The sequence below is a fragment of the Denticeps clupeoides genome, chromosome 11 (genome assembly GCF_900700375.1).
Source record: "Denticeps clupeoides chromosome 11, fDenClu1.1, whole genome shotgun sequence".
In the NCBI taxonomy this organism is placed as follows: Eukaryota; Metazoa; Chordata; class Actinopteri; order Clupeiformes; family Denticipitidae; genus Denticeps; species Denticeps clupeoides.
In genome coordinates this window covers 6,139,386-6,162,297 of record NC_041717.1, presented here as the reverse complement: position 1 = coordinate 6,162,297, position 22,912 = coordinate 6,139,386, and the positions used below count along the sequence as shown (strand labels likewise).

The 22,912-nt window shown below is 43.4% G+C and overlaps 2 protein-coding genes across 4 annotated transcripts in view; both read left to right on the top strand.

Annotated features, from left to right (window-relative positions):
• Positions 1 to 447: 447 nt before the first annotated feature.
• On the top strand, positions 448 to 18,967 carry kansl3 (KAT8 regulatory NSL complex subunit 3). Of its 3 annotated transcripts, XM_028995113.1 has the most exons (22): positions 448 to 608; positions 3,644 to 3,936; positions 5,279 to 5,449; positions 6,344 to 6,434; positions 6,551 to 6,736; positions 6,865 to 6,996; positions 7,115 to 7,231; positions 7,494 to 7,592; positions 7,746 to 7,817; positions 7,952 to 8,026; positions 8,335 to 8,492; positions 8,657 to 8,720; positions 8,835 to 9,023; positions 9,284 to 9,440; positions 9,633 to 9,710; positions 10,519 to 10,689; positions 11,562 to 11,646; positions 11,978 to 12,090; positions 12,935 to 13,035; positions 13,484 to 13,676; positions 17,017 to 17,132; positions 17,905 to 18,967. In XM_028995113.1, exons 2-22 carry the CDS (start codon positions 3,725 to 3,727, stop codon positions 17,905 to 17,907), a joined length of 2,583 nt encoding a protein of 860 aa, XP_028850946.1. In that variant the 5' UTR covers positions 448 to 608; positions 3,644 to 3,724; the 3' UTR covers positions 17,908 to 18,967. The 3 variants fall into 3 exon arrangements, 2 of the variants coding, with proteins under 2 accessions (XP_028850946.1, XP_028850947.1); XM_028995114.1 differs by lacking the exon at positions 9,633 to 9,710; XR_003751171.1 differs by lacking the exons at positions 17,017 to 17,132; positions 17,905 to 18,967 and having other exon boundaries at positions 11,978 to 12,131; positions 13,484 to 13,619.
• Positions 18,968 to 20,873: 1,906 nt separating this feature from the next.
• bmp1a (bone morphogenetic protein 1a) overlaps positions 20,874 to 22,912 on the top strand; it is a 41,301-nt gene continuing 39,262 nt past the window's right edge. Inside the window, exon 1 of the mRNA XM_028995111.1 lies at positions 20,874 to 21,172. Within this exon, the coding sequence (XP_028850944.1) occupies positions 20,998 to 21,172 (175 nt within the window). The 5' untranslated portion in view covers positions 20,874 to 20,997. The remainder of the gene's footprint in view (positions 21,173 to 22,912) is intronic.

The following is a 22,912-nucleotide window of genomic DNA, read 5'->3' as shown; positions in this document are numbered from 1 at the left end:
TGTGTAGGAACTGCTTTATAGTGTTTTATTAGTGGTGTCATCTGCAACCTGGCCTTTCAGGGGGCTCGATGTAATTTAAATAGCAAGAAACTGTGCACAGATAAGAAATAGATACGGTGATACAGGGCAGCCTTGCCTCATGCCCCTGCTTACCTCAAATCTTGCTGAAGTTCCAAATGTAACTTTTAGGGAACAATTTGACTTTGTGTATAAAGCTTTAACAGCGTTACAGAAAAAAAGGTCCAAAGCCAAATATATTGAATGCAGAGAAAATAAAAGGATGCTAGAACAAGAACAGCCTGAAAAAAAATGAAACTCCATTTCCTATAGATGGCGCAAACGGACTTCAAAATTCGCTTTTTCGCTGAAGCGCGCCTCCATTCCGAAACTCCGCGTCACGTTTTGCCCCTCGCCGGGGAGCGCTTCCGTGATCCAGTCCGGGTTTTCCGGCCCCACACACAGTTCCGTGGCGCGGTACTACAACAAAAGGAAGTCAGCCATTAGCGCGGCCACCGGAGGATTTTTCCCGTGAGCGAATTGAGAAGCGTTTCTAGGAGGCGCCCGGTAAAACGATGAGGTAGCGGCCGGCTCGGTCGTCGAGAGAACGGGTGAGTAGAGCAGGAAGGCGGCCGCTGCGTGGCCGAGCTGGCGCGGAGCCCGACGCTAGCTGGTTAGCTTCGAGCCTGGCGTGTGTGGCGCGGCTTTCGTCTCCTCTTCCCCCCCGCGTCCCGTGTTGGAAGGAGCACCAGCTTTTATAGATATGTTTCTTCTTGTTGCAGCATTTAGTGTCCGCAGTAAATTTCATGGTTTATTCGAGCCCACTGGTGTCCGAAGCTGGGTTTTTTTTGTGGTTTTGGCCTGATATAAAATGTTGATCATTTCAATAAACGTTCACGTGATGAAACTTTAATGTCTAAGTAGCGTATTTTAATATTTTTTTACTTAAAATACAGAATGCTGTTCAATGAGCCAAACGTGAAAGGTAGAATAGTATTGAAAAATACCTTAGTTTACAGGCTTTATCGCATACATTGACAATGTTATGCATAAAGTATATATTTATTTGTTAAATTATTTTGACCACAGCATTGCCAGTTTTCAGCGATATTTTTGTTCAGTATTTAAGACTGTTTGTAAGGTTTTAAGTTTGTTAACTTCTGTTAGAGGAGTCCGGTGGTTTTAATAATGCAAAGTTTTTTTTTTTTTTAATCGACCCCACGGAGAAAGGATTGTAGATTGCTCTAAGACTACTAATTTACCCAATATACATATGCATCTTAGAGCACAAACAATATTATTATTCCATTAAATCAGTATTCGTTTATTTGACACCAAGGTCATGTGCTGGTTTGAATGGGATGACGATGACGTCATCTGGTTCAGAAATGCATAAAGCGTTGTTCTTTGTAAAAGTGCTGTAAACCCTGTGAGTGTGTTTTGCGGGAATAAAAGGGTCTTTATTGCACTATATAAGATGTAGCACGTAAGAAATGCGATGGTATTAAGTGACTTATGTGGCAGTGGTGGCTTAGGAGTTAAGGAAGCAGCCCTGTAATCAGAAGGTTGCCAGTTCGAATCCCGATCTGATCAAGGTGCCACTGAGGTTCCACTGAGCAAAGCACCGTCCCCGGGTGCCTGTCATGGCTGCCCACTGCTCACTCAGGGTGATGGGTTCAATGCAGAGGACAAATTTCACTGTGTGCACCGTGTGCTGTGCTGCCTTGTATCACATGTGACAATCACTTCACTTTATGTTCACTTTATGACTTTGTGGTCTTCTGCTTCTAACCCACTAGGCTACACCAGCCTCAGTTTCGAGATAGAGAGAACAGGGCCGCATGATTATGGCCAAAATGATAATTACGATTATTTTTAACACCTTTTTATTGCACTTTCTACTTAAAGCAAACATTAAGTGAACAAGGCTTTCAATTTAAAATGAAACCTCAAAAAAAAAAAACTCAAACTATAAGATAAAATTTACCCAAGACAAGGCTAACACTAAATAAACTGCACTTGCAGAGTACAGTGATAAAGTGCAAACAAATGAAGGGGGGAAAAAAGAAGCCTACGCAGAAAAGGCAAAGACACATACTACAGGCCTACAGATAAAAACCAGCCTGTCAACACTTTCTGGCTTAAGAGATGACCGAAGGCAGGTCACCATGAATAAGTATGCTCGTTTTAACTAGCAATACTAAGCTGTATTAAGAGTAAAATATTCATACAATGCACAACATTTTAAATCAAGCCTAATGCTCTATTCAATATAAACTGAACTTTGAATGTCTCTGTTATGATAATTTGCTCAATTTTATTGAAATTAGTACAATTTTAAATTGCAAGAGGTTAACAGTGTTTCAAATGTCTGCAAAAAAAAAAAAGTGAAGCGAATTTCACTTGTTATACACGGCAGCACAGTGCACACAGTGAAATGTGTCCTCTGCTTTTAACCATAACCCTTGGTGAGCAGTGGGCAGCCATGACAGGCGCCCGGGGAGCAGTGTGTGGGGACGGTGCTTTGCTCAGTGGCACCTCAGTGGCACCTTGGCGGATCGGGATTCGAACCAGCAACCTTCTGATTACGGGGCCGCTTCCTTAACCGCTAGGCCACCTCTGCCCCGCTTTCCACATTATGTTCCACATTATCCACACACATTATTACAGAAATCTTTTTTTAGCATTTAGGTTTAATTTCCCAGGGAATTGTCCTAACTAAACAATATAACCAGGTGTCAGAACAGAAGCTGCGCCTTTACTATGGGGTGGGGGCGGGAAGACAGATGTTCGGGTCTGTAACATGAAGAACGTCTTTTGTCGAAATTTCATAACATACGAGATGATAAAAATATGAGTGCGGCATGGACGCCTGCTGAGAGGCTGAATGCGACATCTGTACCTCATTTCTACTACGCTGGTGCCACGTGCCGGTTCTGGTGCTCCACTGACATAGTGCTGAAATGGGAACAAACCGGGAACCGAAACTCAGTAAACACAAACCCATTATCACCAGATCCATTACTTCGTAATATTGGGAAGCGGCACAGGAACCGGAGCAGTGGAAAAGTGATACAAGTGTGTATATATCCATGTTGTCCCATACTGCTTCCGACATCACATCTCACTCTGTCACAGTTTGAGGTTGCCGCTCATACAGTCTAAGCTTTTGTTCGCCCCCTGGTGGTTGGCTGACTACGAAGTGAAAGTGAAGTGATTGTCATTGTGATACACTGCTGCACAGCACACGGTGTACATAGCAAAATTTGTCCTCTGCTTTTAACCCTCACCCTTAGTGAACAGTGGGCAGCCATGACAGCCATGCTGCTTTGCTCAGTGCCACCTTGGCGGCTCGGGATTCGAACCGGCAACCTTCTGATTATGGTGCCGCTGATTACGCTAGGCCACCACAGTCCTTGTTGAGAGTGCTTGATTAGTTTTTTTTTTTTTTTATAAACCAATGAGATACAAGAAGCTTTGAACACATCCATTCATACTGCAGACACACGTCGAGGTTACCTCCGGTCGCTTAGTGCTTTCACAAAAACAGTTATCTACTTATGATAGAATAATATATGCCTAAAATATACAATATTCCCAATAAAATGTGACTACTTTTGTAATACAGTTTTGTTGTATCGTCCAGAATAAATCACAGCTCATGCTCGTCTTGAAGGCCACCCCTCAGTCCGACATCTCCTGCGCTCTGCAGCGGCTTTAGTAGACCATGTACCGCAGCGGGGACAGGGACTTCCAGTCCTCAGCGAGGAGGATGGGTACCTCCCTGCTGTTCCAACTGTCTGTGCACGAGAGAGAGTTGGACCTGGTTTTCCTGGATCATAGTTATGCCAAACCATGGAACGCCCATCCCGATGCCAGCAGTGCCAGACCCACACGCATGCTGTTTGTTACCCCCCGGAGACAGGCTGATGCCACGGAGTAAGTACTTTATTTTGCCACTGGCAGGAGTACAGTGCATCTGGAAAGTATTCCCATCACTTTTTCAACATTTTTTTTACGATAAAGCCTTATTCCAAAAAATGCATTTTTTTTTTTCTCACAATTTTACACAACACTCTAAAATGACAATGTGAACAAAGTTTACTTGAAGTTTTGGCAAAAAAAAAGACATCACAAGTATTCAATACTTTCTCTTTTTGAATGTGATTCCACAAGCTTGGCACGCCACCCCTTGGCCAGTTTTGTCCATTTGTCTATTGTCCTCTTTGCAGCACCTCTCAAGCTCTCATCAGGTTGGATGGGAGATGCTCAATGGGATTGAAGTCTGGGCCCTGGCTCGGTCATGGACATTCACAGAGTTGTCCTGAAGCCACTCGTTTGATGTCTTGGCTGTGTGGTTAGGACGTCTCTGGACATTACCGCAGTCATCTTTCCCTCTTGTCCTGGCCAGTCTCCCAGTTCCTGCATCTGAGAAACATCCCCACAGCATGATGCTGCTACCAGCATGATTCGGCATCACACCTGGCCTTCACACTAAAAGAGTTCGATCTTTGTCTCATCAGACCAGAGAATTTCATTCCTTATGATCTGAGAGTCCATCAGGTGCCTTTTGCCAAACTCTAGGCAGGCTGCCATGAGCCTTTTACTAAGGAGTGCTTCTGTCTGGCCGCTCTACCATACAGGCCTGATTGGTGGATTGCTGCAGAGGTGGAGGACCTCCGGAGCAGAGGGAACATCGGGTTCTTGGTCACTTCCCTGACTAAGGCCCTTCTCCCCCGATCGCTCAGCCAGCCCTAGGAAGAGTCCTGGTGATTTTGAACGTTCACCTACAGATGATTGAGACCACTGTGCTCATTGGAACCTTCAAAGCATCAGAAATGTATCTGAGGCTCAGATTTGTACCTCGAGACAATCCTGTCTCAGAGGTCTGTAGATAATTCCTTTGACTTCATGCTTGATTTGTGCGCTGACATGAACCTTATATAGACAGGAGTGAGCCTGTCCAAATCACGTCCAAACAACTGTTTTCCACTGGTGGGCCCCAGTTAAGCTGCAGAAACATCTCAAGGATGATCAGGGGCAAAGGCTGTGAATACTTATGTACTTTCTCAGTGTTTTTTTTTTTTTTTCTATTTTTAATAAATTTGCCAAAACCGCAAGTAAACTTTTTCCACTTTGTCATTATGGTTTGTAGAAAAATAAATTGAATCCAGGTTGGAATAAGACTGTAAAATGAACAAAACGTGGAAAGTGTTATGCAAGTGTTTTACATTTTCTAGCGTGGCTTCTTGTAATTGGGTGTCTGGACGTGTTTTCACAGGGAGGCGGATATATCTGTGGATGTGGAGACAGTGACACCGACACCTATGCCCCTTTATGACAACCAGAAAGCGCGTAGTGTGATGAACGAGTGTGAGCGCCATGTTCTGTTTGCTCGCACTGTTGCTGATGGGCCGCCGCCTCCAGATGACTGGGAAGAGCACATCAACAAGTGAGTAGTCCCTGCATTACCACATGCATCAGCAAATTTAATACGTCACTGCTCAAGGGGTGGCAGTAAAATTGATCTTATCCATGAAAGTTTTTAAAAAAACATTTTGTATAAAATTACTTGTGCGTATCCCACTCTGGTTGTCTAGGTAAAAGCTGTGTCCGTGAACAGTGTCCTGCCTTCCCCCTGGTAGTTAGGGGTGGGACTAGGGCCTGACAAATGGCCTAAAACTCCACGTGGTTCACGTAACAAACGCATATTAGGAGCATGTGGTACTCTGAACCAATCCGACATTGCGAACGGTGGGACTGGCCAACGATTGGTCCAGATATTCCCGTGCGTTTGAAAGTGCAGGCAGACAGAGGGGTGTCGCCTGGACCAACCAGGAGTGGATTTAGGTGCAGATTAGAGCTTTAATCAGACTTTAAAGTCCAACAAGCAGAGCCTTAAAAAAACTGAACATGACATTATTGTGATGGCGGATGACTGTACCAACATGCTTCATGCGTGTTACGAGTCAATTATAATTTTGTTAGTCATTTTTCACAGTCAAATTGATTTCATTTCATTTATCTTGTTTTAATTTAAGCTCAGTGAAGCACTTTAAGCACCAACACATTTTCAGTAAGATACCTTTCTTGTAGTTGTGCTTCAAATAAAGAACTTTAACCAAATTGTTTGTTAATCATTCAGAAGTCTATATTACCTATATGCACATCGATTTAAAAAGGAACAGAGTGAGCCTGTAAAACTGCGTTATTAAATGCTATACCATTGAAAATTCTGTGCTCCTAACCTTTATACTCGTGCACCTAAGGAAAAACGTTTGGCGCACCAGTGCAAAAAGTTAGTCTAGAGCCCTGTGATTATCTTTCTTGTGTGTCTGTTTTGTAGGACAGGATGGTCAATGGCCCAGACCAAGCTCTTCAATAAAGTCCTGAAAGCTTTGCAGGCAGAGCGGCTTGCCCGACTGGCTAATGAGAACGTGAGTTCCTTTCACTGACCTTGCCTAGATCTTCCACGTTTTGAGTCTGCTTCTTCAAAGCGAGTCTTTATCATGATCCTGAGTCCGATGCATTATGTGCACTAATCTGGAATTAGGCCTGCAATGAGCCGGTGATGCGGCGGATCGCTGTGGACAAGTGTGCGAGGAAAGTGCGCCATGCCCTGGCCAGCATCAGCTGGGACATAAAGCTCACCCAGTGGCTTCACACCACCCTGGTGGAGTCCCTCAGCCTGGCCATGTTGGCTACCTACCTGGATGTGTTGCAGACGCTGAAGAGCAAGGTAGGATGGGGGAAGAGTTTGTGCTTTTGGTGTTAATTATTCTTTTAACATATTGTGTTGCTTAACACTGTTTTTTTTTTTAAGAAAATACGAGTTTGTTCTTAAACACCCCCCCCTCTCTCTCTCAGGTACCTTCTCTGATTGACCGGATGCTGCTGTCCTCCTCAGTGAAGACAGGAGCAGCAGGAGCTGAGGCGCTCTCCCTTCTTCTCAAGCGTCCCTGGGACCCAGCCGTGGGAGTGCTGTCCCACAATAAACCAGTAACTTTTTTTATTATTATTATTAATGTGCTATTCTCATGATTTAGTTGTAAAAAGCCATAATAATTATTGTAACGCTTGTCTTGTTTTATTTATTTATTTATTTCCCCCCAATTAGAGTAAACTTCCAGGCTCCCCACTGATATTGATTGCACCTTCAGGACCAACCAGTCCAGCTTTCTCTACGTCACGCAGGATGAGGTTCTGGCAGTCTCAGTTCTCATGTCTGGGCAAGGTCTGTCCAAATCTACCGAACACTCCTCAGGAAGCTTTTTCACCCTTTATATGGGGGCATAGTAAAGTAAATTGTGAAATATCCTACACGTCCCCTTGCTTGTAATGTAATCATTTATGTACATAAACTTATACAATAACAGAGAAGGGTTCTGTTTTATTTGAACTTTTTAGAAGTGTAATAGTACAAAATTTATTGACAAATATTTACATTCAACCTCTATTTATGATTTATAAAGTCTTTTGCTTTTTGTTTATCACAGGTCATCCCTGTCAACACCCATGTGAGCAGTGGTGCTAACATTAGCATTGCCCAATGCCTGGAGCACATGATTGGCACAGTCAGAGGAAAGGTTATGGAGGTGAGACCTTCTTTTGTGAGCCTGTAGAGATATTTCTCTACTGGGGAGTAACCATCCCCTTCAATATTAATCGCTATTGAAATGTCATTTTTTCATTGAGAGGCAGGAAGGTGGTTGATATGGTGTGTTTTGTCCGGGTTTTCTGGATTTCAGGTTCACAGCCATTTTCCTCACAAGCCCATCATTCTGGTCGGGTGGAACGTCGGTGCTTTGATTGCATGCCATGTATGTGAACAGCATTGGTATTTTTAATATTCAGAAGCATTCGCTAAAATACAGACATTTATTTAGTTATTTATTTAGTTATTTATTTATTTATTTGGTTCATTGATAATTTCGTTGTGTGTTGCTTTTCCCAGGTGTCGCTCATGGAGTATTTGACTGCTGTGGTGTGCCTCGGTTTTCCCCTATCCACAGTCAACGGACCCAGAGGGGTATGATCAATAAGAACGCTTCAGTCTGCATCATTGTCAGTCAGGGCGCAGTTTCAGGATTAAAGGGGTCCTAATTCTGAGTCCAGATAACTTCACTGCCTCCTGTACAGCGTAAATATTTTCTTTCCCACAGTCCTATAAGAATGATTTTAGAATGATTTAATCTTACATTAAATAAGCCTTGCCGCTTTGTGATCTATTACTGTTTATTATGTCTATTTAGGCATTCATTTCCCTTCTATACTAGGCAGGGCTTTAAACAAAAAAACCTGCAATGCTGTGTTAATCCGTATCCCTGGCTTGATCAGGACGTAGATGACCCGTTACTGGATATGAAGACCCCAGTGCTGTTCGTGGTCGGGCAGAATGCTTTGCAGTGTGGCACCGAGGCCATGGAGGAGTTTCGGGAGAAGATCAGGGCTGACAACAGCTTGGTGGTTGTAGGAGGAGCAGACGACAACCTAAGGTGGGTGCCAAACGGAATCGGGAGCATTTCATTTGTATCGAATGTGTGTTTTAAATATGTTTAGCATATCACAGTGTTCATGACTCAAAACTTTTCAATTTTAATGAACACTAATGTCTATGTTGCTTTAAACTGCATTTAAGTGATATTTGCTGTATTTACAGAATCAACTCAACCAAGATGAAGGGAGACGGTTTAACGCAGACTATGGTGGATCGATGCATTCAGGTCTGAACCTTTTGATTGTTGTTCAGTACTTATTATTTTAGTATTCTTCAAATAAGAACATTTAAAAATGTTCTTATTTGACCTGGGTCTAAAATGCCTTTCTCATGCGTTCAGGATGAGATCGCTGATTTCCTGATGGGCGTTTTGACTCGAGCAGAGGGCCATGGCCATGGCTCAGGTGAGATGCGGGATCTGGACACGGAGAAAAAGAAGAAGCCTCGTCGTGAGCTCCCCTTTGACCTGGAGCGTCCCCGTCCATCTTCACCTGCTGTGCGAGTGCCAATCTCTCCTTCAGGGTCAGAGGTCAGTACTAGCACCATACTGGCGCGAATAGGCAGAATCTGTATTCACGAATGGTAATCCTTAATTATTTAACCATTATTCACAGTGTGATTTAATTATACCCATAGTCCACATGGTCTACTTCTCTAGGTCTAAATATGTCCAGAAGCTGTCTTTCTTACACTTGCTTGCTTCATAGTTTCTTTGTAAATCACAATGCATCAGCATCAGCCTGTCCCTTGCTCCTTGAAGTAGTCTGATCTGTTGCCTGATAATGGCAGGACATGTCCAGTGTGTGCAGCAGCCCCACTTCCAGCCCAAAGCCCAAGACCACGGGTCTGTCCCCAGCCCAGAAGTCCAGCCTCATCACAGCCACACAACTCCTCAAAACGCAAATGCAACGTTCGGGCACTGTGCTCACGCACAAACAGGCACAAGGTAGGTTTACCTCTTCCCCTTTAACCACTCACTTTCTTCTATCACTCGGTGGAGTGCTTACTGAGTGGCTTAAAAGTCTTCTGACCCAGCAGGGACTCTGAAGTTCACTTTTATTCCCCACTGCCTTCCCTTTCCTGTTTCACGCTTTCCTTCCTCCTTTCCTGCACTCGTCCTGTGTTCCATTCTTTCCAGCTCAGTTCGCTGCTTTTATGAAACAAAACATGCTTGTGAGGAAAAGTCTTCCTCCTGGCACCCCTTCATGTGTCTTTGGTGAGTATCTCTTTTTTCCCCCCCTCTCTTTGCTCCTTTACTGCTCGCTCTATGCTTTTCTGTCTTCTGAAATCCCCCAAAAAACAGGTCAACCGTTTTTTTAAAGGTTGGTACAAGAGTGAAGCGAAGAGCAACGAGAAATGTGCTCCTTTTACATCAAGTCTGCCTGGTCTGTGCTGTTTACTTGTTCTGGAGTGCAATCCATTGATCACCTGCCCCCGTGGCAGACGGGTATAGATTTATTGCTTTTCGTGGTAACGGGTTGAGAATGAAATCATTTCTGTCGCGCTGAGCGCCGAGGCTGTCGGTGGATTGGATGCCACTGCATTCAGATGCGAAGCTCGCGGTGGCGGCCCGAATAATAAACCCCAGACGAGACGAGAGTTATAAACACCCATTAATCGTGGCGCGCTACGAGAGTCGACACAGGCAGGAGCCTTCAATCTGTCTGTAGCACACACATTTATTTCAAAATAAATGAAAATTTATATTTTAATAAGGTTAATCTGGCAGAAAATTGCAAGCCGCAGCAAACAATTCTTCAAATTGATATCTTTTTGTTTGTCGACATGAAAGAAATTCATTATACATATACAGAAAAAAAACAAAAACGTTATTCTCAAATATAGTCCATTAAAAACTTTAAGGAGCATTAGTCAGGTCATTCCAGAGAACTCTGAAGTTTAGAATATATTTTTCAAAGTAACTTTTAACTGTAACTGTAAAAGAAGTCTGAATGAAACCTTATCTTAACTCTGTGTGTGTGTGTGTGTGTGTGTGTGTGTGTGTGTGTGTGTGTGTGTGTCAGTACCCATGTCCAGTGAGCAGGCAGAGGGCCTAGATCGGGACGAGCTGCGGGTTCATCTGAAGAGGAGGCAGGCGCCCAGCCCCACCCCAGCTAAAGCCTCTAAAATTAAAGTCACCATCTTGTCACATGGTGATGCTGCTGGTGCTGCAATGAGCGCCACAGCTCAGGAAGGTACATTTTGAAAGTGATGAATTGTCATGTGACGCACAACACACGTGTCCTCTGTATTTAACCCGTCACCCTTGGTGAGCAGTGGGCAGCCATGAAAGGCGCCCGGGGAGCAGTGTGCATAGATGGGACTTTTGCTCAGTGACAGCTTGGTTGTTCGGTATTTGAACCTACAAGCTACACAGTGGGACGTCTGTGTCTGCAACTTTTATTAGGAAATTATTTCTGTTTGGTTCGTGTTGCCTGTGTGATCTGAATTCTGCAGAATTTTTCCACCGGGAGCGTGGGTACTACAGTTTCTCAGTTGATTGCTCAAGCACATTGTGGCCCGAGCAATAAAGATATTTGGTGCGCCTCCAGGCTCACTGAAACAAAGTGGGCAGAAGCCCAAGACAGACTTTGAAAGAATTGGATCTGGTTTTAAGCCAAGATCAGTGAGTGTTAAATACATTTGCCGATCACCAGAGGAATGTCTGGACTCATTTGTCTCCTCGTCCACCAGACTCTCTCCTCCTCATTAGCATTTAAAGGTACAGACACCAAAATGGAGGATCCTGGGCAAATCTCATTGTGGAACTGTAATTCTGCACCATGGCTGAATTTCGGAAAGAGACTTCAGTTACCAACAAGGCCGATATAAAATCTCTAGGCCCTGCTGAGTTCGCTATGCGACAGTTACTTGCTACTTATGTCAGATTTCACACTAAATTCCATAAATGTACATGTAACGTGTTGTGAAACTGAATAGTAGCTGGTCCCTTTCATTTGCCCGTGTAGCTTTTGGTGAGAATTGTGCAGATTAGTACTCTACTGGTCTCTTAACCTCTGAAAGAAATTCCGCTTGATCCGTGGTGATATCTCCCTAATTGTTGTAGGAGCGTCGGTGAAGCCCCTCACAGTGACAATGGGGCAGAGTGTGTCGGGAGCGAAGGAGCTGTCCGGCCTTCTCACTGCTCAGAGGTACGAATGTCTGCTGACTTTGAACCTGGCTTGTTTAGATTCACAAACTTGCTGTTTACTTTATCAGCCTAGAAATTGTACTTTGCTCCACTATGACAGCCTGTTTGATTTGGCGTAGTTCATGTCCAGATTGTGTGCTCTGTCAAACGAAAAAGAGAGAAAGTAAATCACCGTAAACCGCCTTGTCCCATTGCCAGGTCTTTTTGATTTTTAACGTACAGCTAGCTGTAGGTATAAGTGTCTTCCCAGCCTCGGTTGTAAATGGCCGGTCTTGGCTTCTTTCAGGGGGGTAATTACTCTGATACGTGAGGTTCCCTGTGTCTGTCTGCAGGTCTGGAATTACAGAAGTTTCCGGCGCTTTGAGCTCCAGCAGTGGTCCTTTCCACAACATTGCATCCGGCTCGTCTTCTCCGGTTCAGGCAACATCCCCAGCCACCAGCCAGGGTAACGGTCACTCGGCTGAACGGAAATGTTTCAGGCTGCATGTATGGGTTGCTGCAATCCTTTTCCAATAACTTTCTTGAGAATGCATTCTTTCAGTCTTTAGAAAACTTCCTCTTTTCTAGCAAGACGTGCTGTTTGTATTGTGTTGACAATGTATAAATACAGTGTGGGTTTATATGGATAGACCTTAATAAAATGGGAATGGTTGGTGATATTAACGTCCGGTTGGTGGCACATTAGTATATGTGAGGGGGCAAACTTTTCAAGATGGGTGGTGACCATAGTGGCCATTTTGAAATCGGCCATTGTTTTTTCAACACGAAGAGGGTCATGTGACACATCAAATTTATTGGTAATTTCACAAGAAAAACAATGGTGGTTTTAACGTAACTTTAAACTTATAAAATGTGTTCAATGTCACCAACCATTCGAATTTTATTAAGGTGTATCCATATAAATGGCCCACCCTGTATATATGCATGCACACACTTTTCAGGTGTTTAATTTTAAATACATTTTTACCACAAGTAAACTTTCTTCACGCATGTAGAATTCTGAGGGAAAAACATTTTTTGATCCAAGACTGTAACATAACAAAAGTGGGAAAGTGATTGTGACATGTTCTATATTTTGTGACTCATAACTATGCCTATTTTAAGGATTTAAAATTAATGAAAGCAAATAGTAATTTCATGAATGCATTTTAAATGCAGTTTTCACTCCCTTCTCGTATTAAATTATATAATTAAATTTTTTGCAAACCAAAAGCGGGAATGTACTTTAATTCATTTACTAATCACTGCTACTTAATTTATTTCATTTATCTCTTCCCCCTTCTACATAGGCCAGTCAGCCAGCAGTTTGCTGCAGGGTCTGAGTTTCAGTCTGCAGGAGATTGTGACAAAGTCTCCCAGCCTCCCCTCCAATGTTGCCAGTGGCGCACAGGTAGCATTTTCTAAGCAAGCACCATTTAAATGTATTCAACACTGATCAGGTTTTAAAATAAAGGTTTCAAACATAATATTAGGAGAACTTGTCTGTAGTGCCAGAGACTGGGTGTTGGTGCACCTGAAAAAGTTTCATATTCATTGAAAAAGCTAATCGCAAACCAAGAATTGACTGCATAGATACTTTTCAAATCTCTGTATTATAAATATGTTTTAATTAATCGTAGGTGAGTGTAATTTCTCATTGGTAAAAATATATATCATTTTTAATGTTGTGAATGTTCCCTATATTATGACTGGGTCTTTCATGATATTGTACTACATGGATGTATACAGCAGGTACTGTAAAGTGTAATTTTAGAAATATAATCTTTTACCCTATATATGCAACTTATGCGAAAATGACTAGTGGCAGTTTTTCATTCTCTCTCCTTTGCACTCGGCAGTCCGCAGGAGGGAAGCAGATCCAGGGGCAGGTCCTGAGCTCAGTCAGCCCCGGCGGTGGCACCCTGGTGCGGGCTGTCCCCATGGTCTCCACTGCCAAGACCACAGCCATTCACCAGCTGCTCACCAACGGAGGGCTGGCCAAGCTGGCGAGCAGCTTGCCCGGACTGGCACATGCCTCCGCCCAGGGCGCTGGTACGTCCCGCTCCACAAAACAGCGACGGCCGCGATGACCTGGCTTTGGGGTGTGACAAACGCACACTGGCTGTCAGAGACCAGTGGACTGGCTATAGTGAACGGGGTTCACTAGTGTAGCAGGTTGTGGCCCAGGCCCCAGTCAACACTATAAAACTCTGTGGCAAATTTGCATGTGGAGCCACATGATGTTTCGGTGATGGGTCAAGGCGAGGATCCTAGTCAGTAAACACACACAAACAAAACACTTTGTGTAGTATTTTCTGCTGTGTTTCTGTATCATGTCAAGGTTGAGTGAAGTTTGTCTTTTGTACCATGCATTGTATAGACTTCTAACATCATTCGTTCATGAGACCTGTCATGTCATCTTTTACATTTTTTTTTTTTGTTTTGTTTCGTTTCCCCGCTCCATTTGTTTTGCTGCTTTAATCTTGGTTTGGTGAAGGTTAGGACATGGAGCACTTAAATGGAACTTGTTTGACCAAGTGTTACTATTGCACCCCCACACTTCATTTTTATGCAGTTTTGTAAGGACCGCCTCTGATTGGACAGAGAAATGTGCACATATTTAAAAGCTGAAATGTCTCCATATTATTCCAACGTCTGTTTCTAACCTGCAATAAACACTCCAAACAAGTTGATTCATCCTTTTTTTTTTTTTTTTTTTTTTTTTGATCTATTACAGTTATGGTTTGCCAGGAATTTTGGTCCATAGGTAGTTTCTCTTTAAATATGAAGAGATGATTCAGATCCAGCTTTTGCAAATGCTAATTGAAGATCACATTTAATATAAGCCATGGAAGAACTATTTTTTTTCTGACAGCCGTCTCTTTACAGAATGTTTCAAGCAACCCACTATTTAATACTTATTTGGCTAAATGGATGCAAATCAGTGAACATCAAGATAAAGCGTAGAGAAAATGTTAATTGGGTATGATTGAATCTCTGGTTCCATTTGGTTCTCTGTTTGTGAATTTCTAGGGGCTTTAGACCTCTAGAAATCTGACCAGTAGGATAATGTGTGATTGTGTTCGAGCTCCTTTGTGAAGAGATGTTTCTTAAGAGCTTCTCAATAACAAATCAAATTTAGTATTAAATTGCTGTGAATTATTTATTTTTTTTTGTAGTTGCTTCAGCTTGATCAGCTTTTTTTTTTATTTTATTAATTATATATATATATATATATAAATGCAATTTATTTTGAGTTTACAAAACTAAGAGCCCTGATAAGGCCTAACTTGTTAGCAAAGAGCATGCTCTGAGATTAAGTGCTAGACGAAGACAAAATTATAATATATATAAATATATATAATGTTTTGTGCAATGTGTACGCATGTGCGTGTGTAAGTGTTAAATTTGTATTTATTAGACAATTATTTATTTTTGCCTGCCTACATGTCTCAGGGCCCACAATGTTAAGGCACTGATATAAACATACGTACATAACCCCTCACATATTATATCTACTTATATCGAACACTGTAGAAAGGACACTTTCTTACCATCTAAAGTAGTCCTTGTACAATAGTGTATACACCCCTATGAGTTTCATATTTTGCCACTGGAATGCCACTGTTACAGACCTTGCCCAGCTACACCCTCTGTTTGAGGAAAACCCACAGATGCTCAGTATGGTTTAAGTCTGGAGACGTGCTTGGCCATGTGTTTGGGGTCGTTATCACATTGGAATACTTCCCTGCAGCCCCAAGTTTCCGAAGGGAGGACCACTGTATGGCCACCATGATTACAGTCCAGGCCATCTTTATGTAGAGCAACAATTCTTTTTTTCAGCTCTTCTCTGCTGTTATTAAGGAGCCTTCATGCAGCAATTGTGTGACGAAACAAAGAGCCGAATTCGGTCAAAAACTTGTTGGGGTGGGGGGACGCAGCAAGCATCTTTAATAAGGTTAAGGTTAGTCATGGGCCCAGCGCACATTTATCATCCCAGCATGGACCGTAAAAACAATATTAATTGGCATAGATGCATCCTTCAGGGGGCATTCACCCACTATTTCGAACAATTGATTTGTCCATCTATGTTGGTCACCTATATTTTCAAGGTGTGACCGATAGAGGTTACCCCCCGAGATAAGTGTATGGGGAGCTCGGGATGTCCTTGGCTGTTGCCGCTATGTAAATAAATGCACAATTATTAGTTTGAGGTAGCTTATTCCTAATTAAAATTATAATCATAATCGTATTTGTAGTAAGACCTGTTCGACCTTCGGGAAATTTTGGGCCTGTGTGAAGGGTTGGAAAATATACTACACAATCGGGTCCATTTTTTCTGCTTCAGGCACATCAAGTTTAAAATCTGCCTAGTAGATCTAACTCAGTGACACCAGGTCATCAGTGTTATTCACTTTACCTGTCAGTTGTGACTGATCGGTGTCATTCATTTTATTCGGTGGAGCTCTTTCATCCTTTTATAAAAGACCTGCTTTTTTTTTTTTTATTTTACTGCCAGTGTTGGAAACCTCAAAAGCGTCCTCTTATAGCATCTGCATTCTTTAAAATGTTTAATCCAAATATTAATTAACGTGCTTGAGCTAACATTTATTTGAAAAACATAAAACATTTGATTGTAAACCGTTTTTAAATAGATACAACTAAACGCATGTATGATCATCTAAAGTGCCCTCCACAATTATTGGCACCCATTGTAAAGATTCATAAAGTGGCTTAGGAAAGAAATCCACTTTTTGATGATGGTGGTGGTTCTATTCAGAGAAAATAAGTAAAACGAGCCTTTTCCTACGTTTTGTAATGTTGGAGAACAGTGCAGAGTATCTGAGAATGTTCCTCTTTACAGAATCTCTAGATCATCTATGGGCCTAGACCCTTTTCTAGAAAATCTTTTTTTTTTTTTTTTTTTTTTTTAAGCAATTTAAACCATAATTTAAGTACATTTATCTTGTATTAAGAAAAGAAACATGCCAATGGGGTAAGAAAAATTTACTTGGCTAGAATTCTTTAAAAGGTTAGTGTTCTTTTTTGATAGTAATTTCTTAGAAAATTTTTATTTTCTTGGAAATTATTTTTTTGCAGTGCTCTCTTGAGCACATGTACACGGCAGGTGTGGCCCCTAAACTACAACTACTACCTACATTAATCAACTCAAACATGTACAGTTTAAATGGGAAATGTGCTTCACAATTTTTTTTTTTTTACTCTTCCTTATCTGTGTTGGCGCTGTGCATAATGAATGATGTGTGCCAGTGTGCCATGCCTGAATGAATTATGTAGAGAAGGGACGGCGCGTCACATCTGTGCGCTGCATTCATTTGAAATCCAGATGTGTCCAGAGTGCTGTAACCAGTACGTGACTGTTTGTTGGCAGCTGGGCTGAAAGCCCCCGCCACCATCACCGTGACACTGCGTGGTCAGCCCAGCCGAGTGTCCACCTTCGGCCCAGCTGTTGCCACGCTGCCCCCTGCTAGACCACACGATGCCAAGGTACGAATGTGTGCGTGAATATGTATTTTTTTATTTTACTATTTATTAGTCTTGAATGAGCTTGTTAATTTTACAGTTGAAATGTCACTCTAATGGCTTCGCCCCGCTGACTATTTATTTCCAGGAGGGAAATGAATTAGTTGTTGCCTTGGTAACTGTGGCACTGAAGGCTGGAACTAATGATAATTAGTGGGTTAATTACTCATGTGAGGCTGATGATACACCTGTCACCCTCACTCGGGATCTCTGTCCTGATGGATAATCAGTATTCCAATTCGGTGGGTTTTAAGGGAGATGAGGAGTATATTTATATATTTTTTTGTGCTTCACTGGACTGGTGACTGAACCAGTTAAGCAGCTTAAACTTTTGAACGCCCACTTGCACATTCTGGGATGTTTCTGAGTGCATTCATACTTTGATAAGTTAATGTGCATTTCATTTATTCCCACACTTGAATCAAATCTAACCGTTGATGGAGCAGATTGGCTGTAGTGTGTAAAACACTCGCCTATGAACCAGAAGACCACAAAGTCCCAGGTTCAAACCCCATTTACTCCCATTGTGTCCCTGAGCAAGACACTTAACCCTGAGTGTCTCCAGGGAGGGACTTTCCCTGTAACTACTGATTGTAATTCACTCTGGATAAGGGCGTCTGGTAAATGCTGTAAATGTAGATTGCATACGACAGCAGAAGAACGATACGATTTTAGTGTTCATAATAAAATGTGCATTAGGTGTGCAATCCTAACGTATTCTTTGTCAACTTTTCAGTGACCACTTTTGGTTTTAAAGGGAATGTGCAATTGTCCTGGCAGTGAGATGCCCATACTGACCAAAGTCAACATCACTCCAGAGACCAGTCAGGATTCAGTATTCCTCTCTCCGAAGGTCTTTCGTTGTCCACGTCTTGCTCTCCAGCTTCAGCACATGAGGCTAAGACCAACTTTCCTTTGCAACCTTGCATTCCAAGGTCGAGAGGAAGACCTGCCTCCATCTGTATCAGGGTTCCCTCAGCTCACTCCAGCACGTTCCAACAGGCTGTAATGGGGCCCTCTGCGAAAGGAAACCATTAGTTGGTGGTTCCTGAAAACAGGGCGCTCTCTGCAGACAGGGCTTTGGCCCGGAGACGGCTTATGCTATGGCGCTGAGACAGCCTGTCATCGTGTGCCCAGCACCTATATATTTCCAAAATGTCCTGCCGCGGAATAACTAACACCTTACCCACTCGGAACTAATGACACGTTCTAGACACAGTTACCTGCGGTCCAGTGCAGGGAATGGACCAGGGTGTATATTTTCAGCTTTGTTTGAGTGTATGTTCACATTTATTCTGTTTGAATCAGATTTACTTTAAAATTGTTGTAACTTGTTGAAGGGTTATGTTTTATAAGTTCACTGGGAGCAAATAAAACCTTGTGCAATAAAAAAAAAACTTGTGCAATTGCAGTGCTTCTCCTTATTGCCACAGTAATTATGTTGTAACTTGTCATTTGAAGTTGTGTAGACCCATTATAGCCATGACATTAAATATTAATGAATAGCTTATATTTCAAATGTTTTAAATCAAATGTATGAATGTATTTTTGCCCTGAGCTATTTTGCTTGTTTAGACCAAAACTTCCGTTCTGTTGAATGAAGAAGGTCTCTCAGTTATTATTATGATTATGAGGCACGGTGATTACGGTGATGGCCTGGAACGGGGATGAAAAGGTGTGAGCTTAATGACTATAGCATTGTAAATGTTACCGCGCTGATTCACTTTATTCACTGTTAACGACTGACAAGGGACTGTGCAATAACCCTTCATAATAAATCAATTTACCGCAAAACATAATAATAGTGTCTGTTGCATCCATTTATCCACCCAATGAGTCATAAATAAATCTTACCTGTCTAAGATTAAGGTTGAGTTAAAGCTTTTATGTAACCAAGTGTGTGGGTGTGTGTATAGTAAACTCCAAAAGTTTGGACACCTTCTCATTCAATGTGTTTTATTTATTATCATGACCATTAACGTTGGTAAATTCTCACTGAAGGCATCATAACTATGAATGAACACATGTGGAGTTATTTACTTAACAAAAAAGGTGAAATAACTGAAAACATGTTTTATATTCTAATTTCTTTGCTCTGGTTACTGCTTTTCACACTCTTGGCATTCTCTCGATGAGCTTCAAGAGGTCGTCACCTGAAATGGTTCTCCAACAGTCTTGAAGGAGTTCCCAGAGGTGACTGTGGAGGCCAGGTCTCCACGTTTTGTTAAGAGCATAACTCTTAGTTAGTTTATATAATATATTTTTAAGTCTGAGGACCAGAGACCGTAAAACAGATACTCTTTCTTTTGTGAGATTTCAAGCACCATGAAGCTAATTTTAAATGATTGTCTTTTCATTACATTTAATGATGTATAGTTCTTCAATGTGGTTCTTCATATCCTTGTGTGTGCTCTCCCCGAGTTGCCGTGGGTCTCCTCCAGGCTCTCCGGTTTCCTCCGGAGAACCGATTGGGTGAGTCCTCGTGTCCCAGGATGAACTCCGACAGCCATGACCCTGAATAACAGGACAATGTGGATAAGGATAGTGACTGAATGGGTGAGAGAGAGAAAAAGAGGTTCTTCAATGCTGTCTTTTAGGTGACACTTCCAAACAGTGGTCTACAGGTGGCGCTTAGTCCACTTAGGCTAGATGAGCTGATGAACTATTTCAGGTGTCTTCAGGTGTTTAAGACAGATGAGTGAAGTCAAAATGGCACATGTCCCTGCCTGGACTGTTTTATGGGGATGGTGACATTCACAGAGCTGGTATTCTATGCAGGGACTGTGGTAATGACGTGAATGTCCAATGTGAGATTTGTCATTATGATGCTCAGCTGGTGGCGTAAAATGTTCACTATGTATTTGAAAGTGAAAGATTTTTAAATGAAATTATGTTAATGTGGGGGTGAGCGGGATTGTCATTTTGGTTCATGTATGAGGTGGAAAAGGTCAATAAAAGTACCTTTTTTTTATTTACTATTCTACAGCCATATATGACATCTAACAGCACACACAAGACATACTGGTGCAACAATACAGAAAAACAACTAAATATCTAAAAAAAAAACCTAAATGTTCCATCTATGAGTTGGTTTTACTACCTTTGTAAAATAGCTCTGGTTTGCAAAAGTTATCACACTTGTACCTTGTCTTGTTTTAATAAACAGAAAAAAAAACATAAACTCTCGGACTGAAACGTACAGACAGTACATAAACATAAAAGTATTTACAAGACAAAGCAACTTTACTTACATGTAACATATGACGCTCAATGACGGGTCACAGTAACTAACAATGAATATATGTGGAAAATGAACAGTAATTTAAAGTTTTGTTATATTATTCCGTGTTCTCTATTGATTATTAATGAAGAGCAATAATAATAGCAAGAAATGTTGTTATTAATTAAACATGCACGTATAATTAACAGCGTCATTGATATCGCCTATTTGCATAATCCCCGCCCCCTTTACCGGCGAGCGTCTATAGAGGCAAAAAAAAACCTGAAAAAAATCCCCCAGAACCCCCCGCGGGGTGAGCGGGTCTCCGCGGCTCCGCGCCTCGCGTTCTGACCCCGGGCCCGACGTGGCCCGGCGGCGGGAGCAAATCACTGCCCCGGAATCGAGGCGCTGTAGGGAGGCAGAGCTGCGCTTTTAAAACCCGCCCTCTGGAGAGAGAGAGGGAGAGAGAGAGAGAGAGAGGGAGAGAGATCTCGTTTCTCCCCCAAACCTCCCATTTTCTCTCTCTCTCTCTCTCTCTCTGTCTTGCTCATCCTCCTCTTCTTCACCTCTCCATTTCTGTCCTGTCGCTGCACCCCCCGCTCCACAACCATGGATCTCGCCGCGACGTGCCTGCTCGCCGCGTTCACCCTCCTCCGCGCGGTCGCGCCGCTCGACCCGGAGCCGCTGGAGCCGCTGGAGCCGCTGGAGCCGCTGGAGCCGGGCTACTACGTGGACCCTCCAGCCTCCACGGATGCGATCGACTACAAGGATCCGTGTAAAGCTGGTCAGTCGCTTTCCGGGGTCATTTCTCTCTCTCTCCGTCTCTCTCTCTCTCCGTCTGTCCGCTCCGGACGCGCCACGAAGCGCCGCGGACTTTCAGCTGCCCGAGCTCGGCTCCGCGGCTCCGTATCGGCGCGGTTTAAATAAGCGAGGTGACACGGGCGACATCTTCGTCCCTTCACCCCCCGCAAACAAGACAGGAAAAGTTTTTCGCCGCGCCGAGAATGTCCGTACAAAGTTGTTTTGCTGATGGACGACGGGCGCTTTTGGCGACATAAATCCACAGTGCGCCGCGGAATGAAAACTTTGCTCGCTGCGCGGGTCGTGAAAACGAAGTTGGTCACGAAAAAAAGAAAGAAAAAGAAAAGAAAAAAAAAGCCCCTTCGCTCTTATCGGCCTCGAGGATTTTCCAGCTGCTTTTGTCGTTATGCAAAGTGACGCGGAGTTCGCCCGAAGCAGGAAGAAAAGTGCGACCACCGAAAACAAAGTAGCGGGGAAGGGGGGGGCGGCGCCGCGCCTACGTCACACGCACGCAGCGCGCACTCTGCCATCGTGACGTCGGCCGGCTCCGGACACGTGCGGCCCTCGCCGTGGGGCATTTAACGCGGACGTCCCTGTCCCCGACGCGGGCGGAGAGGTCGAAAGTGGGTCCGAACCGGGTCCGCGGGGTCCCGGTCTTCCTCTGCGCCGGGGCCACGCTGGATGTGTGAAGTCTGCCCGTTCAGACTTTTCTTTCTATGGACTCCTGTAGTTTCCTCCCCTTCCTTTCTTACGGCGTTACGTGGCCTCGATTTCCCCCTCGTGTCCTCATTTGCAGCTGAAAGGGGGCTCGGCCGTTCATTTCTGCATTTCGTCCCCTAAGGCAAATGGGAGGGGAAGGAGAAGAAGGAAGGGGACACGCTTTTCACTGATGAGTGGTTATGTACCAACGTGTATATTGTGTGCGGATTAAATGATCTGACCTGGAAAAGCCCCCGTGGATTAGCTCCTTCAGTTGTCCAGCCTGCCGTGTTCTCCGCTTTCCATCAAGGACTTAATTCCATGGGCCCAAGACGCCATAATATTGTGGAATAGTTTGTTTGAGGATATGATGCATCACCTGTGTGTTCAGTTTCCTTGCTTTTGAGGGGCAGTGGTGGTCTAGTGTTTAAGGTTTGAATCCCGATCCGCCAAGGTGCCACTCAGGTGCCACCGAGCAAAGCGCCGTCCCCACACACTGCCCACTGCTCACCAAGGGTGATGGTTAAATGCAGAGGACATATTTCGTTGTATCACAGTGTGCTGTGCTGCAGTGTATCACAATGACAATCACTTCACTTTCTTCTTTCTTCTTGTGATCTGTCACCTCTGCCGGAACGTCCCGCTCCTGTCATGTCCTCAAGCTGTCATTTCCTCATCGCCGCTCCATATAAACAAAAGGCTTTGTTTTCTTTAAACACTCTGCCTGCGTTCGTCATCTTGACGTTCTCTCCGGGGCAGAGGGCCTCGGCGTTTCTGGAAATGGCCGGATCAGTGTGACGGGAAGGCGGTCGAGGGAGCGGGATTGGACCTGTGGAGCTTTTCTCCATTTTACAGACGAGCGTGTGGTCAGAAATCACCGCCTTCCATCTGCAATGGGGATTACCGCGGGCGGCTTTCAGGACGCACCGCAGCTGTACTCAACCGTATTTGCAGATGATCCCAAGATCACGGTGTCACGGTGACCATGTGTTTATCTCATAATGCCCCCCCAGATCTAATTATG

Coding starts and splice junctions, on each gene's coding strand:
- kansl3 (XM_028995113.1), top strand. CDS start 3,725: ATGTACCGCAGCGGGGACAGGGACTTCCAGTCCTCAGCGAGGAGGATG. Junction 8,493..8,656: donor GGAGCAGACGACAACCTAAG/GTGGGTGCCAAA, acceptor CTGTATTTACAG/AATCAACTCAACCAAGATGA. Junction 13,677..17,016: donor TGCCTCCGCCCAGGGCGCTG/GTACGTCCCGCT, acceptor GTTTGTTGGCAG/CTGGGCTGAAAGCCCCCGCC.